This window comes from Lygodium microphyllum, chromosome 9 (genome assembly GCF_053477565.2).
Source record: "Lygodium microphyllum isolate KBCC chromosome 9, Lygodium_microphyllum_v1.1.10, whole genome shotgun sequence".
Classification (NCBI taxonomy): domain Eukaryota; kingdom Viridiplantae; phylum Streptophyta; class Polypodiopsida; order Schizaeales; family Lygodiaceae; genus Lygodium; species Lygodium microphyllum.
In genome coordinates, this window is record NC_141143.1 from 111,920,507 (window position 1) to 111,938,473 (window position 17,967).

The window sequence follows — 17,967 nt, forward strand, 5'->3', positions numbered from 1 at the left end:
TGTAGATATACTTGATGAAGGATGCCTACTTCAAGAGCCTTCTTTGTTGTAGCTTACATACTAAAAATGATCCTAATCCTTCACAACAAAAGGAGAAATAAGAGAGGGTTTTTGATTCATACGACTCGAAGGGGATGTATGAATGTGACATTGGGCTTGGCTGAGATTCATTCAGTCTGTCACCTCTTCTCTCCAGCCTCTCCACTACCCTCACACCCCTTCAGGAGGACATTGCGGTTCGTGGTTCGTGGCTGTCTTCATCATCTTCCTTGTGCTACGACACCCTTGTTCCCTAACTTTATCATTCCATTCATCAGAGTTTCTTCTCTCTTCTCTTCTCTTCTCCATGTTTGCCGAGTTCACTCCATGTTCCTCCCCACCAACCCGACTATCTGGCTAGTACGTCATCTTTTGACATGGTATCAGAGCTAGATTTGCTCACCTAGTAGCGAAGATCCTCCACTCCAGTGAAGGCAAAGACCGGTGGTGGGTTCGGCATCCACTTCTCTTCTTCTTCTGCTGCATCAAAATCTCGTTTTTGCAGATTTCAGGTGTTTTCAGCTTGCTGCCCACACCCCTTTCGCGGAGGACATCGTAGTCTTATCTGTCCCTTGCTGTCATCTACAGTCTAGCATTTGTTTCCAGCCTTCCACCCGCAGTTTGCAGCTGTTTACAACAAAGTGACTGTTGCTGATCACTCTCCATTCAGAAAACAATCTCGCTTTTGTATATTTCAGGTATTTCAGCTTGCTACCCACACCCCGGACGTGGAGAACAGCGCAGTCTAAGCTGGCCATTTCTGTTTACAACAGTCTGGCGCCTCTTTCCAACCTACCACACACTGTTCGGAGCTGATTTCAGCATATTGATTGTTGCTGCTGTTTTTTTCTGCGTTTTTAGTCTTTCTTTCCCCTACTGCCTACGTTTTTAGTCTTTCTCTCTCTTGCAGGTTGTCCTGCTTGCGTTTTTAGTCTTTCTCTCTCCTACAGGCTGTCATGTCTGCGTTTTTAGTCTTTCTCTCTCCTCACCTGCGTTTTTCTACTGCTTGCAACCTCTTATTGTTGGCCGTATCCTCCTCCCACTGGCAGCTCACTTTCAACCCTTCCACTATCCTCCCACCCCTTGAGGCGGACATTGCGGTTCATGTTTCACACTGTCCTCACACCCCTTGAGGCGGATATTGCGGTTCGTGGTTCATGGTGGCTGACCTTTTCCTTCTTCAGCAAGGCACATTGGTATCCATGGCTTCTTTACCAACAGATGACTAGACTACTGGGTGCTCCTAGTGTGGCATCACCAGACACACCACCGATGCTTGCCGACTTTGACCTTTACTCCCCACCCCTCGGAGTATATGCGTCTTCCACCAGGCACTCCTTGTGCCATCTCTCCTTTCTGGGCCACAGAGATCGTTCTACATCGTCTATCAGAGTACTATGCTTAAGGCAATAAGGTGCATCCGATGCGCACTAAGTCCTTTTGAGCACATGGGGAATCGATTGGCGCTGCGACCTCCTAGAGATCATCGCAATGCCAACGACAGTCTTCTCCCACTTATTTTCAGGTATAGTGACTTCCACGACCTACGGATTTGCAGTCCGCTCCACCGAGAGACAGTGATTGTTTGATACCGTCTCCTCGTCAGTCCGCTCCTTCGAGGGACAGTGGCTGCTCGATTGCTTTCTCTTCTTCAACTACCCAGTTTGCTCCACTGAGAGACAGTGACTGTTGCCCACCTCTTGCTCATTTTGAGTCCCACCCTTCCCCACCCTCGACTACTCAGGTTCGAGAGGCTACATCTGGGAGCTCTTCGGCACCCCAGATACCTTCTTCGGCATGACCGGCGGCACTTCCTTTGTCATTAGACATTTCAGAGTCCGTGATCCATGAGTTTTTGGATTTCCTATCTACCTCAGAGGGGGATTCAGAGGGGGATGTTATTTCTTTGCCCTCAAAGGGGGCATCTACTTCTTCGACTTCAGTGGGGGCCTCTCCACCTCCCAACTCAGAGGGGGACCCTACTTCACATGAAGTTCTTCACTCATCCTCTACTTTCTTGGGGTGGCTGTCTTTGACCAGTCATCTCTTCTACTGATACCGAGGAACTTCAGGTACCACCTAGATCGGGACCTCAGAGGTTTAGCCGCGACTTAGTAACGAGGCCTTCGTATTCCTTCCAGCATGGATGCACGGAGCTAGTGGCTTCTCTCCCGAGGTTGTGTTTCGGGTTCTCCAGTTCGCTCTATCTATTGGTCTTTACTATAGGCTCTCTTTCCGGTGGAAATCTTGGATCTTAGGGATCCTCTACCTCCTATGCATTGCATGATTTCATCACCTTTGTATTAGGGCGTTTGGGCAAGTGAACAATTTTCTCACGAGGGACATTGTCCAAGTGGCATGTGCTACATGAGCATTCTTCAGCATGTAGCATTGCATCTTCACCTCACTCTTCTCTTGTTCCCCTTTTTGGGCGTGAGAGGGGGTGTTGAGAAACCCTTCACCCTTCATCCGCAGTTTGCGTTTTTGCGTTTCTGCATTTTGCATTTGCAGCCCCAAAAAGGAGTGCCATCCTAGACTCTAACTGTGCCTATTTATAGGCCACTCTCTCATTCATTCCTTACGGTTGATTCATTTAGTCCGTCACCTCTTCTCTCCAACCTCTCCACTACCCTCATACCCCTTTAGGAGGACATTGCGGTTTGTGGTTTGTGGTTGTCTTCATCATCTTCCTTGTGCTATGGCACCCTTGTTCCCTTGTATCACATTCACTCCATGATTCAGAACTTCATCATTCCATTCATCAGAGTTTCTTCTCTCTTCTCTTCTGTTCTCCACGTTTGCCGAGTTCACTCTGTGTTCCTCCCCGCCAACCCTATTGTCTCGTTGGTACGTCATCTTTTGACATATTGTCCACCAGAGACAAGTCTTGAGTGTAGTAACCATCGATTGGAGTAGAGGATGATGAAGAAAAGTGCTAAAGCCTAAAAACACAAAAACGACCTGATGTAGATGATGGAAGCTGGTCACCAATCGCAATGGGAGGTTGGGCGACAATTGTAGACCATATAGCAGCAATCATTGGGGGTTGGACAACTAGTGGAAGAGGGTTGATGGTTGAAACTTGCAGGCTAAGGATGGGGATGAATGGTGGGCAGCCTATCTATTTATAGATGTTGAAGGATCCTCCCAAATTAGGGTTTTGCATGTGGAACACAGAAACTCTCTAGAACATCTTCTCGTTTAATGAAACTTTTGGTAATTTACTGTTTTGGGGCTGTTTTGAAGAGCTAATCAACATGTTATGAGTTTTTAGCTCAATAGGAGAGTGTGAAGGGACTTAATAGGGATGCTACAATTGATGTTTGTTGAGAAAGAGGGGGGAACATTAGCAAATAGACACCAATAGGGAAAGATATTAGAGGAGATTGTGGAGAGCACTATTCACAAAATTTGAATGGATAGCTTGGTTGGAATCCTCACGTCTCAGAGATTAAGATTCTCCAAGGGCTGTGCCTCTCTCAAAGAGATTCAAATCCTAAAGCATGCTTTCTTTTATCCTCTCTATTTTTACTCAAAATACCAAATTTAAATGCCTTTTTGTCAGAAGTGGAGCAGCGGTGGAAGCATAAACATGTGCTGAAATAAACTGCTGAAACACAAGACAAAAAGAGAAAAGAAAGAACACGATACAAATGAGAACCTAGATGTATGCACAGGAAATGGAATCCATATATCTGAACACGAGACAGTCGCATACAACAGTGAGTCACTGGCTGCGTGGGCACTGGCACTGGCTCCTCTCTCTACAGAGTCTGCAGATGGTGAAGATGAAGTGACTGACTAAGGAGGAGCCACTGAGTATAAATAGGCTGAAAAAGTGGGGAGCAATAATGCTGGTCGGACAGCATTAAAGCTGGCCGACTGGTGTATAAAATGCCCCAATGGCATAAAATGCCACACTAGAAAAAACCTAAAATACCTAATAAAAAATGCCCAGCCCAGATCAAGCTCAGACTCACACATGAGCTGACAAATACTCTGCTAACACCCTCTCTCAGATCATGAGTGATCTGATACAATACAATAGTACAATGAAAAGGGATCAGAAACTATACAACATAGAACCACCAAGTAGAACCATGGATACCCAAGCAGTGGGTGATCAAGCCACCACCAAGGTGCCTCGGAGAGAACCTGATGTCGATGTCGAGTGTACCAAACACCTGAAAATAGAGAAGATCATAGCATGTCTCTGTGTCCATCACCAATGTCTCGCAGTAGCATACAAGACCATCCTGTCAAAAATGCCTCTGAACATATGTGACCATGGAATCCCCGCCTTTGGCCAGACCGCCAAAGTGTCCCCTCATGTGAGCTCCAGACGAAAGCCTCCAGCTCCAGACGAAAGCCTCCCGCTCTCTGTCAGATAACCAGCTCAGCATGAACCTGGATGTCAATCCCAGCTCCAGGATTTGATTCCGCCAGACTGAAGTCGATGCGTCAGGGGCGTCCCTCTCTGGAACCTGTGCACCTGTATAAAAGTATAGATGAGGCGCGGCTGCCCCATCTGAACACCCGCTCACACTCTCTCTCTGGCACAAGAGAGTCGTGAGGGATGACCTCATCACCACCACTAGAAAGCAGCCGAGGAAGGGGATCCCTTCCGCGCCTTGGACTTCACCTTGGTCGGAGGATCGGAGTCGGAGTCTGAGGAAGGAGAGGACTCATCGGTAGAGTCAGCATCCCGCTTCGTCTTCTGCTCCTTCTTCCTGGAAGCTGCTAACTTCTTGCAGTCCTTCCGCAAATGTCCCTTCTTGCCACAGTGGTAACACTGGGCCTTCGACTTCTTCTTTCCGTCACCCCTCTCTGAAGCTACATAAGCCTCACCTCCATAATGTGCCGGAAGCCGCCCTTGTAATCTCAAGGATGCCTCATGCTCAAGAAGCATCGAGGTCATATGTGTAAAACTGACAGGAGTCGATGATGTCTGCGTCCGCAAAGCATTGGCCACTCCATCAAACTCCGGGGGGAGCTTGTAGAGGACCATCCCGACAAGATGCACCTCGGGAAGAGCAGATTGCATGTGCCGTAGCTGGTCCTGTATCTGCGTAACACGAAGAAGAAAAGACTGAATAGTATCTTTCGGCTCAAACTTCATCTGCTGGAGCTGGCCATAAAGTGTGACGGCCCGCATGGTGGAAGGTGCCTCGTACATCTGCTGCAACTTCTGCCATACTTCAGGAGATGTCCTACAGGAGGTAACCGCCGGTAAGACCGCTTTAGAAATACACCGAAGCAACGCCGAGTAAGCATGGGCATCGTCCGAGTCCCATGTGAGCACCGCTTCCTCATGGTTGTCCTGATCAAAGTCTTCAGGAAGAGGAAAAGGACGGAGAGGTCGAGCAAGAGCTCCATAGACGATGTACCATAGCCGCTTCTGCACAAACCAAGCTTTCATGACAGCACTCCATGTGAGATAATCAGGTCCATGTAACTTATCATCAGTGGAAGTGCACGGAGGAGCCATATGGAGAGGATAAGAAGAGAAGTAGAGAAGAGATGGAATTTAGAGAGGAAACACAGCCAAAACACAAGCACAGACTACAGAAAAAGAGAGTTCACATGCAATAGAACCCAAAATCTGATCAATAGAAGACAAAAGCTGCTGCAGAAAGTCAAAAAATCAGTCAAAAACTGCCAAAAACAGAGAAAACGGCCTGAAGTAAGAGTCACCCAGCCACGAGAGATGCTGAATCAGCAAAACGCAGACTGTAAACTGCAGAAAAACAGGTAGAAAACTGTCGCCAGTAGCTGCAGATGAAAAACGCAGGCAGCAGAGGGTGCGTAGGCAGCAGACGATGGCAAAACTGCAAAAAACGCAGGCTGAAAACAGCCCCAAAACAGGTCGCCTGGCTGCGACAGCAGCCGTCTGATCAGTAGGGGTACAAAACAGTCCTGAAATCAGCAAGAAAACACAGCAGAAACACAAATCCTGAAAACTGATACCATGTCAGAAGTGGAGCAGCGGTGGAAGCATAAACATGTGCTGAAATAAACTGCTGAAACACAAGACAAAAAGAGAAAAGAAAGAACACGATACAGATGAGAACTCAGATGTATGCACGGGAAATGGAATCCATATATCTGAACATGAGACAGTCGCATACAACAGTGAGTCACTGGCTGCGTGGGCACTGGCATTGGCTCCTCTCTCTACAGAGTCTGCAGATGGTGAAGATGAAGTGACTGACTGAGGAGGAGCCACTGAGTATAAATAGGCTGAAAAAGTGGGGAGCAATAATGCTCTGGTCGGACAGCATTAAAGCTGGCCGACTGGTGCATAAAATGCCCCAATGGCATAAAATGCCACACCAGAAAAAACCTAAAATACCTAATAAAAAATGCCCAGCCCAGATCAAGCTCAGACTCACACATGAGCTGACAAATACTCTGCTAACACTTTTTTCCCCTCTTAATTTAATTTTTCTTTCTTCCATTATTTTATGAGGTTCCTCCCATTTCTTGTGGCTGTGGTCTTGTGCACTCCTAGTGTGGGATTAGCATGGTGTAAATTTGTAGAGTGACTAAATTTTTGACACAATTAATTTTTTCAGGTTTCAACATTGTGGGTTTTTTGGTCTTTTAATGTTACATGTTAAAATTTATCAATTGTGCTTGCATTTAACTTCTTTTGAAACACATTTTTTTATTGAGTTGAATTGTGTAATGGGGGCATTATAGACGCTAGTAGGAGCAAACACGGGTCAATTTATCAGGCATAGTTTTAAGGGATCAAGCATTTGCAGCCTTCCATAGAGGCAAGGGAAAGTCATGGCAGCAGTTAGTACAAAAGTTTGAAAGCAAGGCAACCCCATCCTTAGAATTTGTGCATTTTTGGAGCTAATAGTGCAGAGAGCAAAGGGCATGTTTGTACCCCCATGATAGGAAAATTCATTGTGGCAAAATCATTGTAAGTCCGGATGTGGGATTTGTTGAAAATACATGTCAGTCAGCCATATAATGCAAAATGCAGCCCCATTTGGCTCCACATGATGTGTGTTTGACACATTGTTGTCTTAATTTCAAAGTGATGTGTCACGAGGACGTGAAATTTTATTGCTTTGCTTAGCATTTGATTAAAATGTAATCAAATGTACTAAAGTGACTTGCACATGTGAGGTGCAAGTTAATTATTTCACAGTGTGGAACCTAAGACCTGGAAATATTAGTTGGTACCTAAGGTAAAATATGTAATAAGTTATGTTTGACAAATACTAGGTGGTGCCCAGTGTCAGATTTTAGCTTAGACCAATTTATTGGTCACTAATGTCAGTGGTGACATTAGGCATTAATTAATTGATTAATTGCTGGTTTAAGGGCTAATAATTGCTTAGAGATACTTGGGAGACAAAGTGGCCTAGCCAATTTAATTATTGGCTGATGGAATTATTTTTTGGGCACTACAATAATTATTAAATTAACTTTCAAAATTAATATTTTAAAAATCAAGTAAATAAGCTTAATAATTTTTAAAAAATTAGATTACAAGATTACCACTTGGCAAAACTTGCCTATGCAAGTGGGAAAAACGTTTTGGGGGATTGGTGGAAGTCGATTCTAGCCATTGTGAGAGAAGAGGCTATTAGAGAGCAACGAGATGCTGTTGATGTGATTTGCAGCCCACTGAGGACTAGTTCTATAGTAGGCTTCAACAGTTTGGAGCCCTCCAAGTGTAGGTGATAGCAACCCAAGGTTCTTCTAGTACGTACATATGACAACATATAGGAGGAGGTAGAAATCAAGGCTGTACTATAGGGGTGTGAGGTGATCGATGTGTAATCCATGTAGCCTTAGCCATGCCTCTGTTCGAGTATACTAGTAATCAGTATCCCTCTATAATACTAGTTGTCTAGATGACTCTAGTGTGAGCTGAGAGTATCTTTGTCTTGGCAAGTTCTAGAGGTTGTGCATGAATGTTGCTATTTGGAAGAGGGCCTTTGCCACTATGAGTGGTGCTTCCATCTTTGCTTTGATGATCTCATGTGGTACCAAGGGCTTACTCTGGATCATTCTAGTACGTACATATGATAACATATAGAAGGGGGTAGAAATCGAGGCTGTACTATAGGGATGTGAGGTGATGGATGTGTAATCCATGTTGTCGTAGCCATGCTTCTGTTTGAGCATACTAGCACTCAATATCCCTCTATAATGCTAGTTGTCTAGATGACTCTAGTGCGAGCTGAGAGTATCTTTGTCTTGGCAAGTTCTAGAGGTTGTGCATGAATGTTGCTGTTTGGAAGAGGGCCTTTGCCTCTATGAGTGGTGCTCCCATCTTTGCTCTGATGATCTCATATGGTACCAAGGGCTTACTCTGGATTATTTGCAACATCATGAGTACTAGGGGTCTCTCCATTTGCTCCCTCTCTCATATATCTCCTCTTTCCTGGTTAATGGTTGATCTTATGTGGCTCTCTTCGTATGATAGAGGCTCGATCCCCATATGGGGAGCTCATATAGAAGTGCCGGTGTAACCATAGTGTCGAAGAGCCAGAGCTTCATGTAAGGCTTGTGAAATGGTACATATGCACATTGGCTTTTCATCGACACTAGAGCCACATAGCCTCGTGTCATTCTATCCTTTGCTATCCTTCTCAAAGTGAATCTTGGCCTTGAAAATGTAATCCCCAAGTAAACATATCTTTGGACCACCTCCATTGTCTCCTCTACATGTGTAAAATGGGGTACTGATTGCCGAATCCGATGGGTGGAGGTATTAAGCACAATAACCTTGGTTTTCCCAAGGTTTATTGTGAGATCCTTGTCTCGACAAAAGGCTTGCAGCGTATTTAGGTGGCGTTGCAATCCCTCCAGTGTGTTGGGGACTATATCATCTGCATACTATGATATGGATATCAATAACTCCCCAGGCTAGATCCCTCCCCTCCATTGGATTTAAGATCTAGTTGGGACGAATCTGTAGAATGGAAATCATATGGATATCAATACCTCCCCGGCTAGATCCCTCCCCTCCATTGGATTTGAGATCTAGTTGTGTAAGGGACAAATCTGTATAATGGAAATCTTGAGGCTGGCCATTACATGTTAGTCTTAAAGTAGCATAAAAAGTTTTGATTAGTATGATTTCCTTCTTCTTGCCATTGTTACCTTGAGCTCAGAAGTCTTTGGATGAATTGGTAGAGACCATTTTAGTTAGACTTGCTTGCCTTAGGAACATGTCACTATTGCAGAGTGCATGGGTGGGGCTGCTCGTTTGGATGTCAAGAAACAAATGGTGGCTCTTTGGTTAGCCCTATTTTCAGATATATGTTTGGAGTAGCTCCCTTGGGCAGACATTGCGAAAGCTTTTATGGAAGAGGTGGGGATTCCTGCGGATTTAGGTCTCTTTGTGGCATGTTTTGAATTCTACTCAAAGAACTAGAGGTCCTAAGTTTTGTTATTGCACTTGATTTCTTCATGGCAAGGCCTACTATTTTTGTACTTGCTGGTGGCCATCAGAGTAAAGTTGCAATGCCAATGTCTTACGACCTCAAGTGTTGGCTACCTCTAGATTGTTGCATTGAAAAGATAAATCTTTGTTAAAAAAGGACCTGAATAGAATGGCAAAGTTATGTGTAAAGACGGTGGGAGGTTTTGCTATTCCTCACTAGTCGGACTTTATCATTTTTGTCCTTTGCAATAGTACTTTCACCTAACCAGAAATCAGTAGGCTGTGGTCTAGGTTGCAGGAGAAAAATGGCAGTGTAGTCTAATTCTTAAATGCGAGGACTCTATGCCTTGGTGAGATACCGATCTTGATGACTTTTTGTAGCTTTTAGCAAATGTGATATATAATAATATGATAAAAGATGGGTTACAGAAATCGCCAATAAGGTGTGGTTGTGTAGAGATGGTTGTACAAACAGTGGGATATATTGCTATAATAATCAAAATCAAAGATCCCATATATGGGCAACGTTTTTGTGTGGGGAGTTCTTATTGAAGGCCTCCCTATAGGTGACATGGTGTTGCAATGCAGATTGCTAGTGGCTATTGTGGCTTTCATACTACATGTGTCCAGGTTGCATAACATTTGTTTCCTGCTTGGTTGCTAGACAGCTATGGAATCTAGGGTTTGAACTTCCATGACATTGCAAAGAACTACTAATCGACCATGGGTCTTGGGAAGATTAGGCCATACTGACACACTGCAGCTGCAATACTTGCATTTGTTTCATTTATTGCATTGGATTGGGCTTTGGCGCATCTGGTGTATCTTTATTGTGTCAGCTGGCTTTTACAGTGTTGGCAAGGGTTGCTATCAGTGATGTTGCTGTTCCACGGTTTTCCATGATTTTGAGTGCTATTTTCTGTGACAATGCTGGACATTCTTGCTGTTCAAGGGCTTCAACAAGTTCCATTTTTCTGCTAGTAGCCATATGGCTTTTTTTGGTGGTCTTTTGGTCGTGTATAAGGCTTTTGCATGTTGGCCAGATGGCCTCTTGTACCTCTGCTTATTGTTTGATTTAGCAAGCTTTATAGAGAGAACCACATATGGACTACATGCATGCCTTTAAGTATTTGCTCACATTAGGGTGTTTTCACAACATATAGATATCCTACGTTTCCATGTTTTCACAGGAATAATAAGTTCCAGAAAAACTCATGGACCATAATGTTGAAAGAAGTTTTTGCAGCTCCATTATGCATTCTTGGAAGCTAATGTTGAACATAGATTTTTTGGCTTTGAAAGTTCTTATGCCATCCATTGTTAACTGGCTACATGCAAAATAGCATTCACACCTTTTTCCATCCATATGACTCTATTGCTTACTTGATACCTTGAAGAGACCCTGGAGGCATACTGTGCTCCTGGTCCAGTGTCGCTGGGTTTGGTTTGCAGAATATATGAGCTCTATGGACTTTGAAGGCTTGGAATTTGAATCAACCTACTATTTTTCTTTCAAGAAGTTTTTGAAGTAAATTTTGTAGCTAATTTATATGGAGTTATACATGAATTTTCTCACAAGCATGTTTGTTACTGGTTTTCCAGAGAGTAATGAAGGAGAAGAATGCACTAGCTGAGAGGCTTAAAAATGCGGAGGCAGCTCGCAAGAGATTTGATGAAGAACTCAAGCGGTATGCAACTGAGACAGTAACTCGTGAAGAGGTAAGACAATCATTAGAAGATGAGGTTCGACGCCTGACTCAAACAGTTGGACAAACAGAAGGTGGGTTGCGAGAGAAGGAAGAACAGGTGATGCGATGTGAAGCATATATTGATGGAATGGATTCCAAGCTGCATGCTTGTGAGGTAAGAGATACACATACCATAATGCTTATCATGGGTACAAAATCATCTTATCTTGATTATGTCCATCATCCTGGCTGCTCTGTCATACATTGCATGCAAATAAAGTATTTTTAATTGTTTAGAATGTATCCTTCTGACAGTATACTGAACTAAGGGTAGAGTTTATGGTTGTCATCCACTTTTTAAAAAGCTACTGTTGAATGCTGATGTGCAACTACATATGAAAATATATTCTCACTGTTGCATCCTTTTGTGTCCATGTGCATACCTGCATGCATATGAGTCTCCGTGTACTTTGTGAGTTTGCTTATTTACGTAGAATGTTGTTATGTTTGATGTGTGTGTATGTGTGCACAATTTTTCTCCAAGTGCATGTGCTGACATACATACATACATACATACGTACATGCAGTTTGTTGAATAGATTGCAAGTTTCTTATGTGGAGCCTTAATTAACTAATGCAGCAAGAAAAATTGGGTTGAATACATATTTTCAGTTCACATGTGAACTGGGATTATGCCATACTTTTCTGCTGTATTTGATTAGATAGAGTTTTGAAAGCATCTATAGCAATGTGCCTAACTTGCTCACATTTACTGCAATTTTATTGAAGACTTAAGCTTTCTGGATTTTGCAGACTTACATACAAACATTGGAAGCGTCACTGCAAGAGGAAATGTCGAGGCATGCTCCACTTTATGGAGTTGGTGTGGATGCATTAACTATGAATGAACTGGAGACTTTGGCTCGCATACATGAAGAAGGCTTGAGGCAGGTGCGAACATTACAACAGCAAAGAAAAGGAGGGGAAGTCATGGTCTCTAATCATCTTGATCCCTTGGTGAGTCTCTCCCCTTTGCCTTCGCCACTAAGTCTATTCCCAACACCACCTCCTGTAGCCATGGGATTACCCCCTTTAAGTGCGAATGGTGTGGGGCTGCATGGAAATGGGCATCTGAATGGGACTGTAGGGCCTTGGTATGCACCTCCATGATGATATTTTCCTTCACACTCGATTTTCTGGATCGTGATCACGTACATAGCTATATTTGCATAGAGCCCTTTATGTTGGTGCACTTGTACGATTCACACATAGAATGCTTGAAACTACTGCATAAAGCTAGTGGCCTGGGATGCTTTTCTGCATCAGGTTAGCAAAGAAGGTAAGTTGGGGTCTACCTGAAGATGCGCTTGTTACTCTTCTGAATTAGGGGAAGCATTTAAAATCTTCAATGTCATGGCCAGACCCAAGTGGGCACTTCAAACGAAAAACTTTTAAGGGTTTATATGAGATTTCCCTTGTACCCTTCTAATTTACTGGCTCCAAGGAAAAGACCAAGAGCAGCTTTATTCTGCATCCTTCAAATTCTAAGGAATCATTTAATTTGAAGAAATCAGGTGTCCATCTTTAGTTCTAAAGGTTCTCAAGGTGCTGAACTGCAACTTGAAGAGGAATTTTTTTCCTAGGCTGTAATAAGTTGTACATGTGAGGTTTCTGAAATGGTGCAAATCCGGTTTACCAAACGCTTGCGTTTGATATATTCTTTTTTGACGTAATATTTATTTATCAAAATTTAATGAAGACTGCCATGATCTGACATGCCCTAACTTTTGTATTAGTAAGATTGGTTACTTGCCTGTCAGACAGTTGCCAGTGTTCTTGTCCGAGTTAGATAATACATGTTTTCTGGGATGTAGGGTTATATGATAGTTCCGAGTCAAATAAGTGTATTTACTTATTGCCACGAAACTTGTTGGTTTGCTGAAACTTTGATAGTACTCTCGGGAAGAATACAAAGCAGCAAGCACCTGAGTTCATCTCTACTTGTCAGATTTTGGAGAGAGGTCTGTTGGTTGAGATGTTCCACATACTGTCTTATATACTTTTTGGCCTAAAATTGCAGAAATTGAATGCTACATTATCATGTCACCATATTGAGTCATTGCTATGCAAGCGCCATGCATTTGTTTGCTTCAATGCTGTGCATGGATGCATGCATGCATACTCATCCACATCTGCACACATGCATTAATAGAGCTTAGTAGTTGCAGAATTTTCATCAGGGGTCCTGTCTTCGGTGAACCAGATGATGTGAATGCATTGCAGAGGGAAATTGCGGACTTCGCATTGGTCTTAGAGGAAGCTTTGCCAGCTTGGGTGATTTCTGTTTGCATACGTATGAGTTTATTCATAAAATTCAAGGGCAAATGTTCGTTTATAAAAATTTCAAGCCATTTCATTGTCAAATTAGTCTGTAACCTTCGTATTAATTTAGGGAAATAAAAGGTGCCTGTGCCCTGTGTGTGTTGCAGCAGAGGTATGCATTGATAGGAAACCACTTGAGGTGTAGAAACCGCTGAGGTTTGTTGAGGGAGATGCATGCCGACTCTAATCTTAGACTTAAATAAGGTGCTTTGTTATTCCTATGACTACGAGAGTCAACTGCCTAGTTTTAATTTTGAGGATGTGATATAAACCAAAGTGAATGGGAAAAAGTATACTGTGTGGCATGATGTCGAGTGATTTCTCTACCATGCAAGCCAGTGTACAAACTTGTTTCTCTAGAGTTGCCCAAAGTTAGATAATGCTCTACATGCCTTGGGAACTTTGCATGGTGATTGGTAGAATGCTTTTCAAAGAACTTTTGGGTAGGAGCTTTGCAAGACGAGCAGCATCCCCTATCTTGGGGGGAAGCCAGTTTTCTTCAAACAGTTGTATGAATTTTGGAAGCACAACCCTACCTATAGCAGGGCCAGCACTTTGATTGTTGATGATACACTTGTAGAAGTTTATGGCAATCCCAAAGGGATCTTCTTGGCTATTCTAGGAATGGACATACGTGCTGACATGGGGGAGGGAAGAAAGTTCAAATTTTTCTTGGAGGAATTGGGCACTTTTTGTGCAAGTGGCTCTGGTTCACTAACCTTGTAGAGATTGTGTAGTCAAACCCTTGCGGGTAGTGACAAGACCAGAGGTATAGGTCAGACAGATGGAGTTGGCTAGAAATGCACTTGGAAAAGGAAGGATGATGACCTATGTGGATTGGTCTGGAAGTCGAAGAAGATCCATATCATGCTTGAAGGGTTGCTTATAGATTGTTAGGAAATGTCCCAGAATTGCTTGTGTTATGTTGTTATGTGTATGCTCACAAGCTTGTATGCCATATGTGGTCACTTGAATGTTACACCTCAAAATTTTATATATCACGCATTACACTCAATGTAAGGCCTAAGGCAATATACACACTATAGTGATAGAAAGTTGTACATTATACTCTTGATCCTATGTATGTATTGTACTCCATATAGTGATGCATACTTAACAAATTTTAAACATATCAATACAGAAATATAAAGCAACTTGGTGTCAATTTCAGAATTCGTGTTAACAAGCAAAGTGTTTTTTCTCTTGCCCTAGAAAAGAGCAAGTATGAAATGTCTTTATTCCATGTGTTTTTCATACATTTGGAATGCCAATCATATGAGTATCAATGCAACTATGTCTCGAATTAGAACATTAATTGATAGAGCCATGAAACTAAGAGCAAGGGGTTTTTAACATTTTCATACTTCGAGTCAATTTACACAATAAAAGTCATACTTTTATAAATGTTTTCTTCTGTCTCTGTGCAGCTTGCATAGGTTTGAGTACACGCTCCATATGGAACTAGATGACTCAGACCAACTATGAACACATGAGAACAAGGTCTTGTCCATGAGCAACCACCAAACATCTTTGTGCATTCATTTGTAATAGTTTCCACTAGTCACCACCAAGTGTATTGACATGTCATTACCCTAGTTATCAGAACATGTCCAAGTTAGTTTCTCCTTGGTAGAAATGCTTTTAATAATGGAAAAATCTACCTCATTTAAGCTTTCCTTTGCATTCACAACATAAATTTTCCCAATAGACAAGGCATCACTCAATACATCTAGGTGCCTTGCATACATGAGAAGACTAGTATTCTTATTGTCATTAGAGCTATTGTCTTTTTGTTCGTCATTGCTCTCATATCCACCACCTGCAACATATGTTCCCCGTACATGCACCACATATTTGTCAAGCGTGAACCATCATGGTTTTGTGAGCATAAGTGATTTTGTGTGAGAAAAAACGTACCTTGCTCTCATACCCACCACTCATGACACATACCCCTTGTACATGCTTCTTCTGCCAAGTGTCCCATACCACCCTTAACGAGTTAAATGTATACACACTCTCCTCAAAATTTTTTATCCACCAAAGTTTAAGATCCCCTATGCTCCAAGTGGTAGGTTGCAAGTCGTACTTCTTACACTATTTCATAGTAAAGACAATATTATACTTGTTTCTAGGATCATTAATTAGTGTAAGGAACTCATTGTCAATCATTTTCATGGGTGGAGCTAGAACATAGCTTGCCATCTCCATATTTTACATTGGTCATAGAAGCATGATAGTGCTTGACATCTTATAGAATTTATATTAGTGGTTGAATATCCATTCATTGAATGCACGAAGCGGGACTTGGGTGTGCACTTGCAATCCCACTAATTTTTCTGTCCATGTCACCTATCTTGACCTCCTTGAAAACCATGTGCACATCATTATTAATAAACCTTGCCTTCAAGCAAGCAACACAATCTGAAGCACATTTTAGGACAACCCCATTTTTTTAAAGCTATTCGTGCATCAACTCTCTCTTTATCACACCACCTACAACCTCATGCTCTCTCTGTGTCGTGAGCATGGATAACTCCGTAACATCTCTAGACTAGTCACAACGAAGCATCTTGCTACAAAATAGAATGGACACTTAGATTTGAATTTTGTTGCACACATCCAATGATGTTTCAACTCGTACTCTTGATCCTTCAACCACCTATTATGCAAAAGGAAACAATGTATCATGTATTTGGTGATCAGAGATATAGGAGTGATAAGTATTTTTTGTATCTTCGTTGTAATGAACATAATTGATATGTACCAATATTATGACTTGGTCATAGGCCAGTGCATAGACTTTATTTCATTTTGTTCTTTGAAGGAATAGTTCTTTACAAAATCAATCATCGAGACTGCTATGTCATCATGAAACCTTACTTGGCAATCTTAACATTCTTGACTTTGCCACCTATAGATGAAGATATGCACAATGAAGCTTCTAGTATTCTCTTTTAGATGGGATATGAATTCTAGACACCCCATTTGTTGTACTGAGAGCTTTTCTCTTCTTTTTATCACTCTCATTGACTCTAGTATCTATGTTTTCAAACACCTTAATTGATAGCAAGAACGAAGTGTTGCTAATCTCTATCGGGCACAAGGCCAATTTTTTATTGTCACATTGATAACAAATCCCAAGTGCATTTTCTATCATGGAATGTAGACCCTTTAGGTTTAGGGCAAAGCAAAGACTCCTAGAGAGATATAATCCCACTATAAATAGATTGCGTTTAGAGGGCATGCACATGCGTGGCTTGTGTCATGAAGCCTTTGGCACATGAAATTAAAAGTATCCTTCAGAAACATCATTGGATATGAGCAATGCAACATGTATACATGTCTTTCAATTGTCATACAAAAATATGGTTTAAGTTCTTGAAATATCTGAAAGAGATTTGAACATAGGGATATGTTTCCTAAATATCTTGAAAAGCTTTGCATACATGCTATAATGGGAAAAAAAAACTCATATATTTTCCAGGAAATAAGCAGTGGTTATCACTAGATTTCTCAAAGAGAAAGTTGTCAAGTTGATTGAGCTTACTACAAATGGATTGAAAAGTAGGTTCCCAATGGAAAAAATAAAATTTGTGACAACTCTCAGAAATAGAAAAGTGCTTTCGAAATTAGAAAAGTTTTATAAGATTTAAAAAAGTGCATTTGGATATAAAAAATGCTTTGGGATATGAAAAATGCTTTCGAAATTAGAAAAGAGATTGAGAAAATAGAAAAATGTTTTTTGAGATAGACAATTTCTTACGAAAATAGATAGGTGTTATTGAATATTAAAAAAGGCTTTTAAAAGTAGAATAATAATTTCCTCAATATAAAAGTGATTTTCAAAGTACAAAAAAGCTTTCCAGAGAAGAAGGTTGCGGCTTTGGAACTAGAGGCTGAAAGAGAAGTTGCCGTGGCCCTATGGCTAGGGATGACATGGCAAGCCGTTGAGCATCAGAAAGACATTCGAAACCTGAAAGAGCAACTTAGTGCCAAAGAAAAGGAGGCACAAGAGAACGAAGATCACCTAAGGCAAAGACTAGAGGATGAAGCCCAAGACTTGGTGGTGGAGTAGCGGAACCACAAGTTGCTCATCCAACAATACGTTGAGCTCCAGCAACAAATGGCATGGGTGGAAGCTATGCATACAGAACTACGGGCAAAAGAGGTTTTCTTAGAAACATGTTATCTAATAGAAAAAAGGCTTTTAGGAATAGACACATACTTCCACAAGAAAAAAGGGCAATTTATGTGTACTAAGTGCTTTCTTACTTATATGAAAAATCTATTCTCAAAGAAGAAAAGGTGCTTTCCAAAAAAGAGAAAGTGTTTAAAAACAAGAAAGTGTTGCTTGAATGAGAGAGCACCATTTGTGTGAGACGACGTGCTTTTATGCACTTCAAAAATGCTTTGAACCATAATAGGAACCGAGCAAGAGGAAATGAT

At 41.9% G+C, this 17,967-nt stretch overlaps 1 protein-coding gene across 3 annotated transcripts in view; it reads left to right on the plus strand.

The window, feature by feature from the left end:
* LOC148031428 (uncharacterized) overlaps positions 1-17,429 on the plus strand; it is a 60,902-nt gene extending 43,473 nt beyond the window's left edge. Inside the window, exons 9-11 of one of the 3 annotated variants that reach the window (XM_087684966.1) lie at positions 11,054-11,314; positions 11,953-12,156; positions 17,388-17,429. In XM_087684966.1, coding sequence (XP_087541092.1) covers positions 11,054-11,314; positions 11,953-12,156; positions 17,388-17,414 — 492 coding nt within the window. In that variant the 3' untranslated portion in view covers positions 17,415-17,429. Of the gene's footprint in view, positions 1-11,053; positions 11,315-11,952; positions 12,900-14,948; positions 15,388-17,387 lie in introns of those variants that run through there. The other 2 variants (XM_087684968.1, XM_087684965.1) reach the window with 2 other exon arrangements.
* The last annotated feature ends 538 nt before the right edge of the window (positions 17,430-17,967 follow it).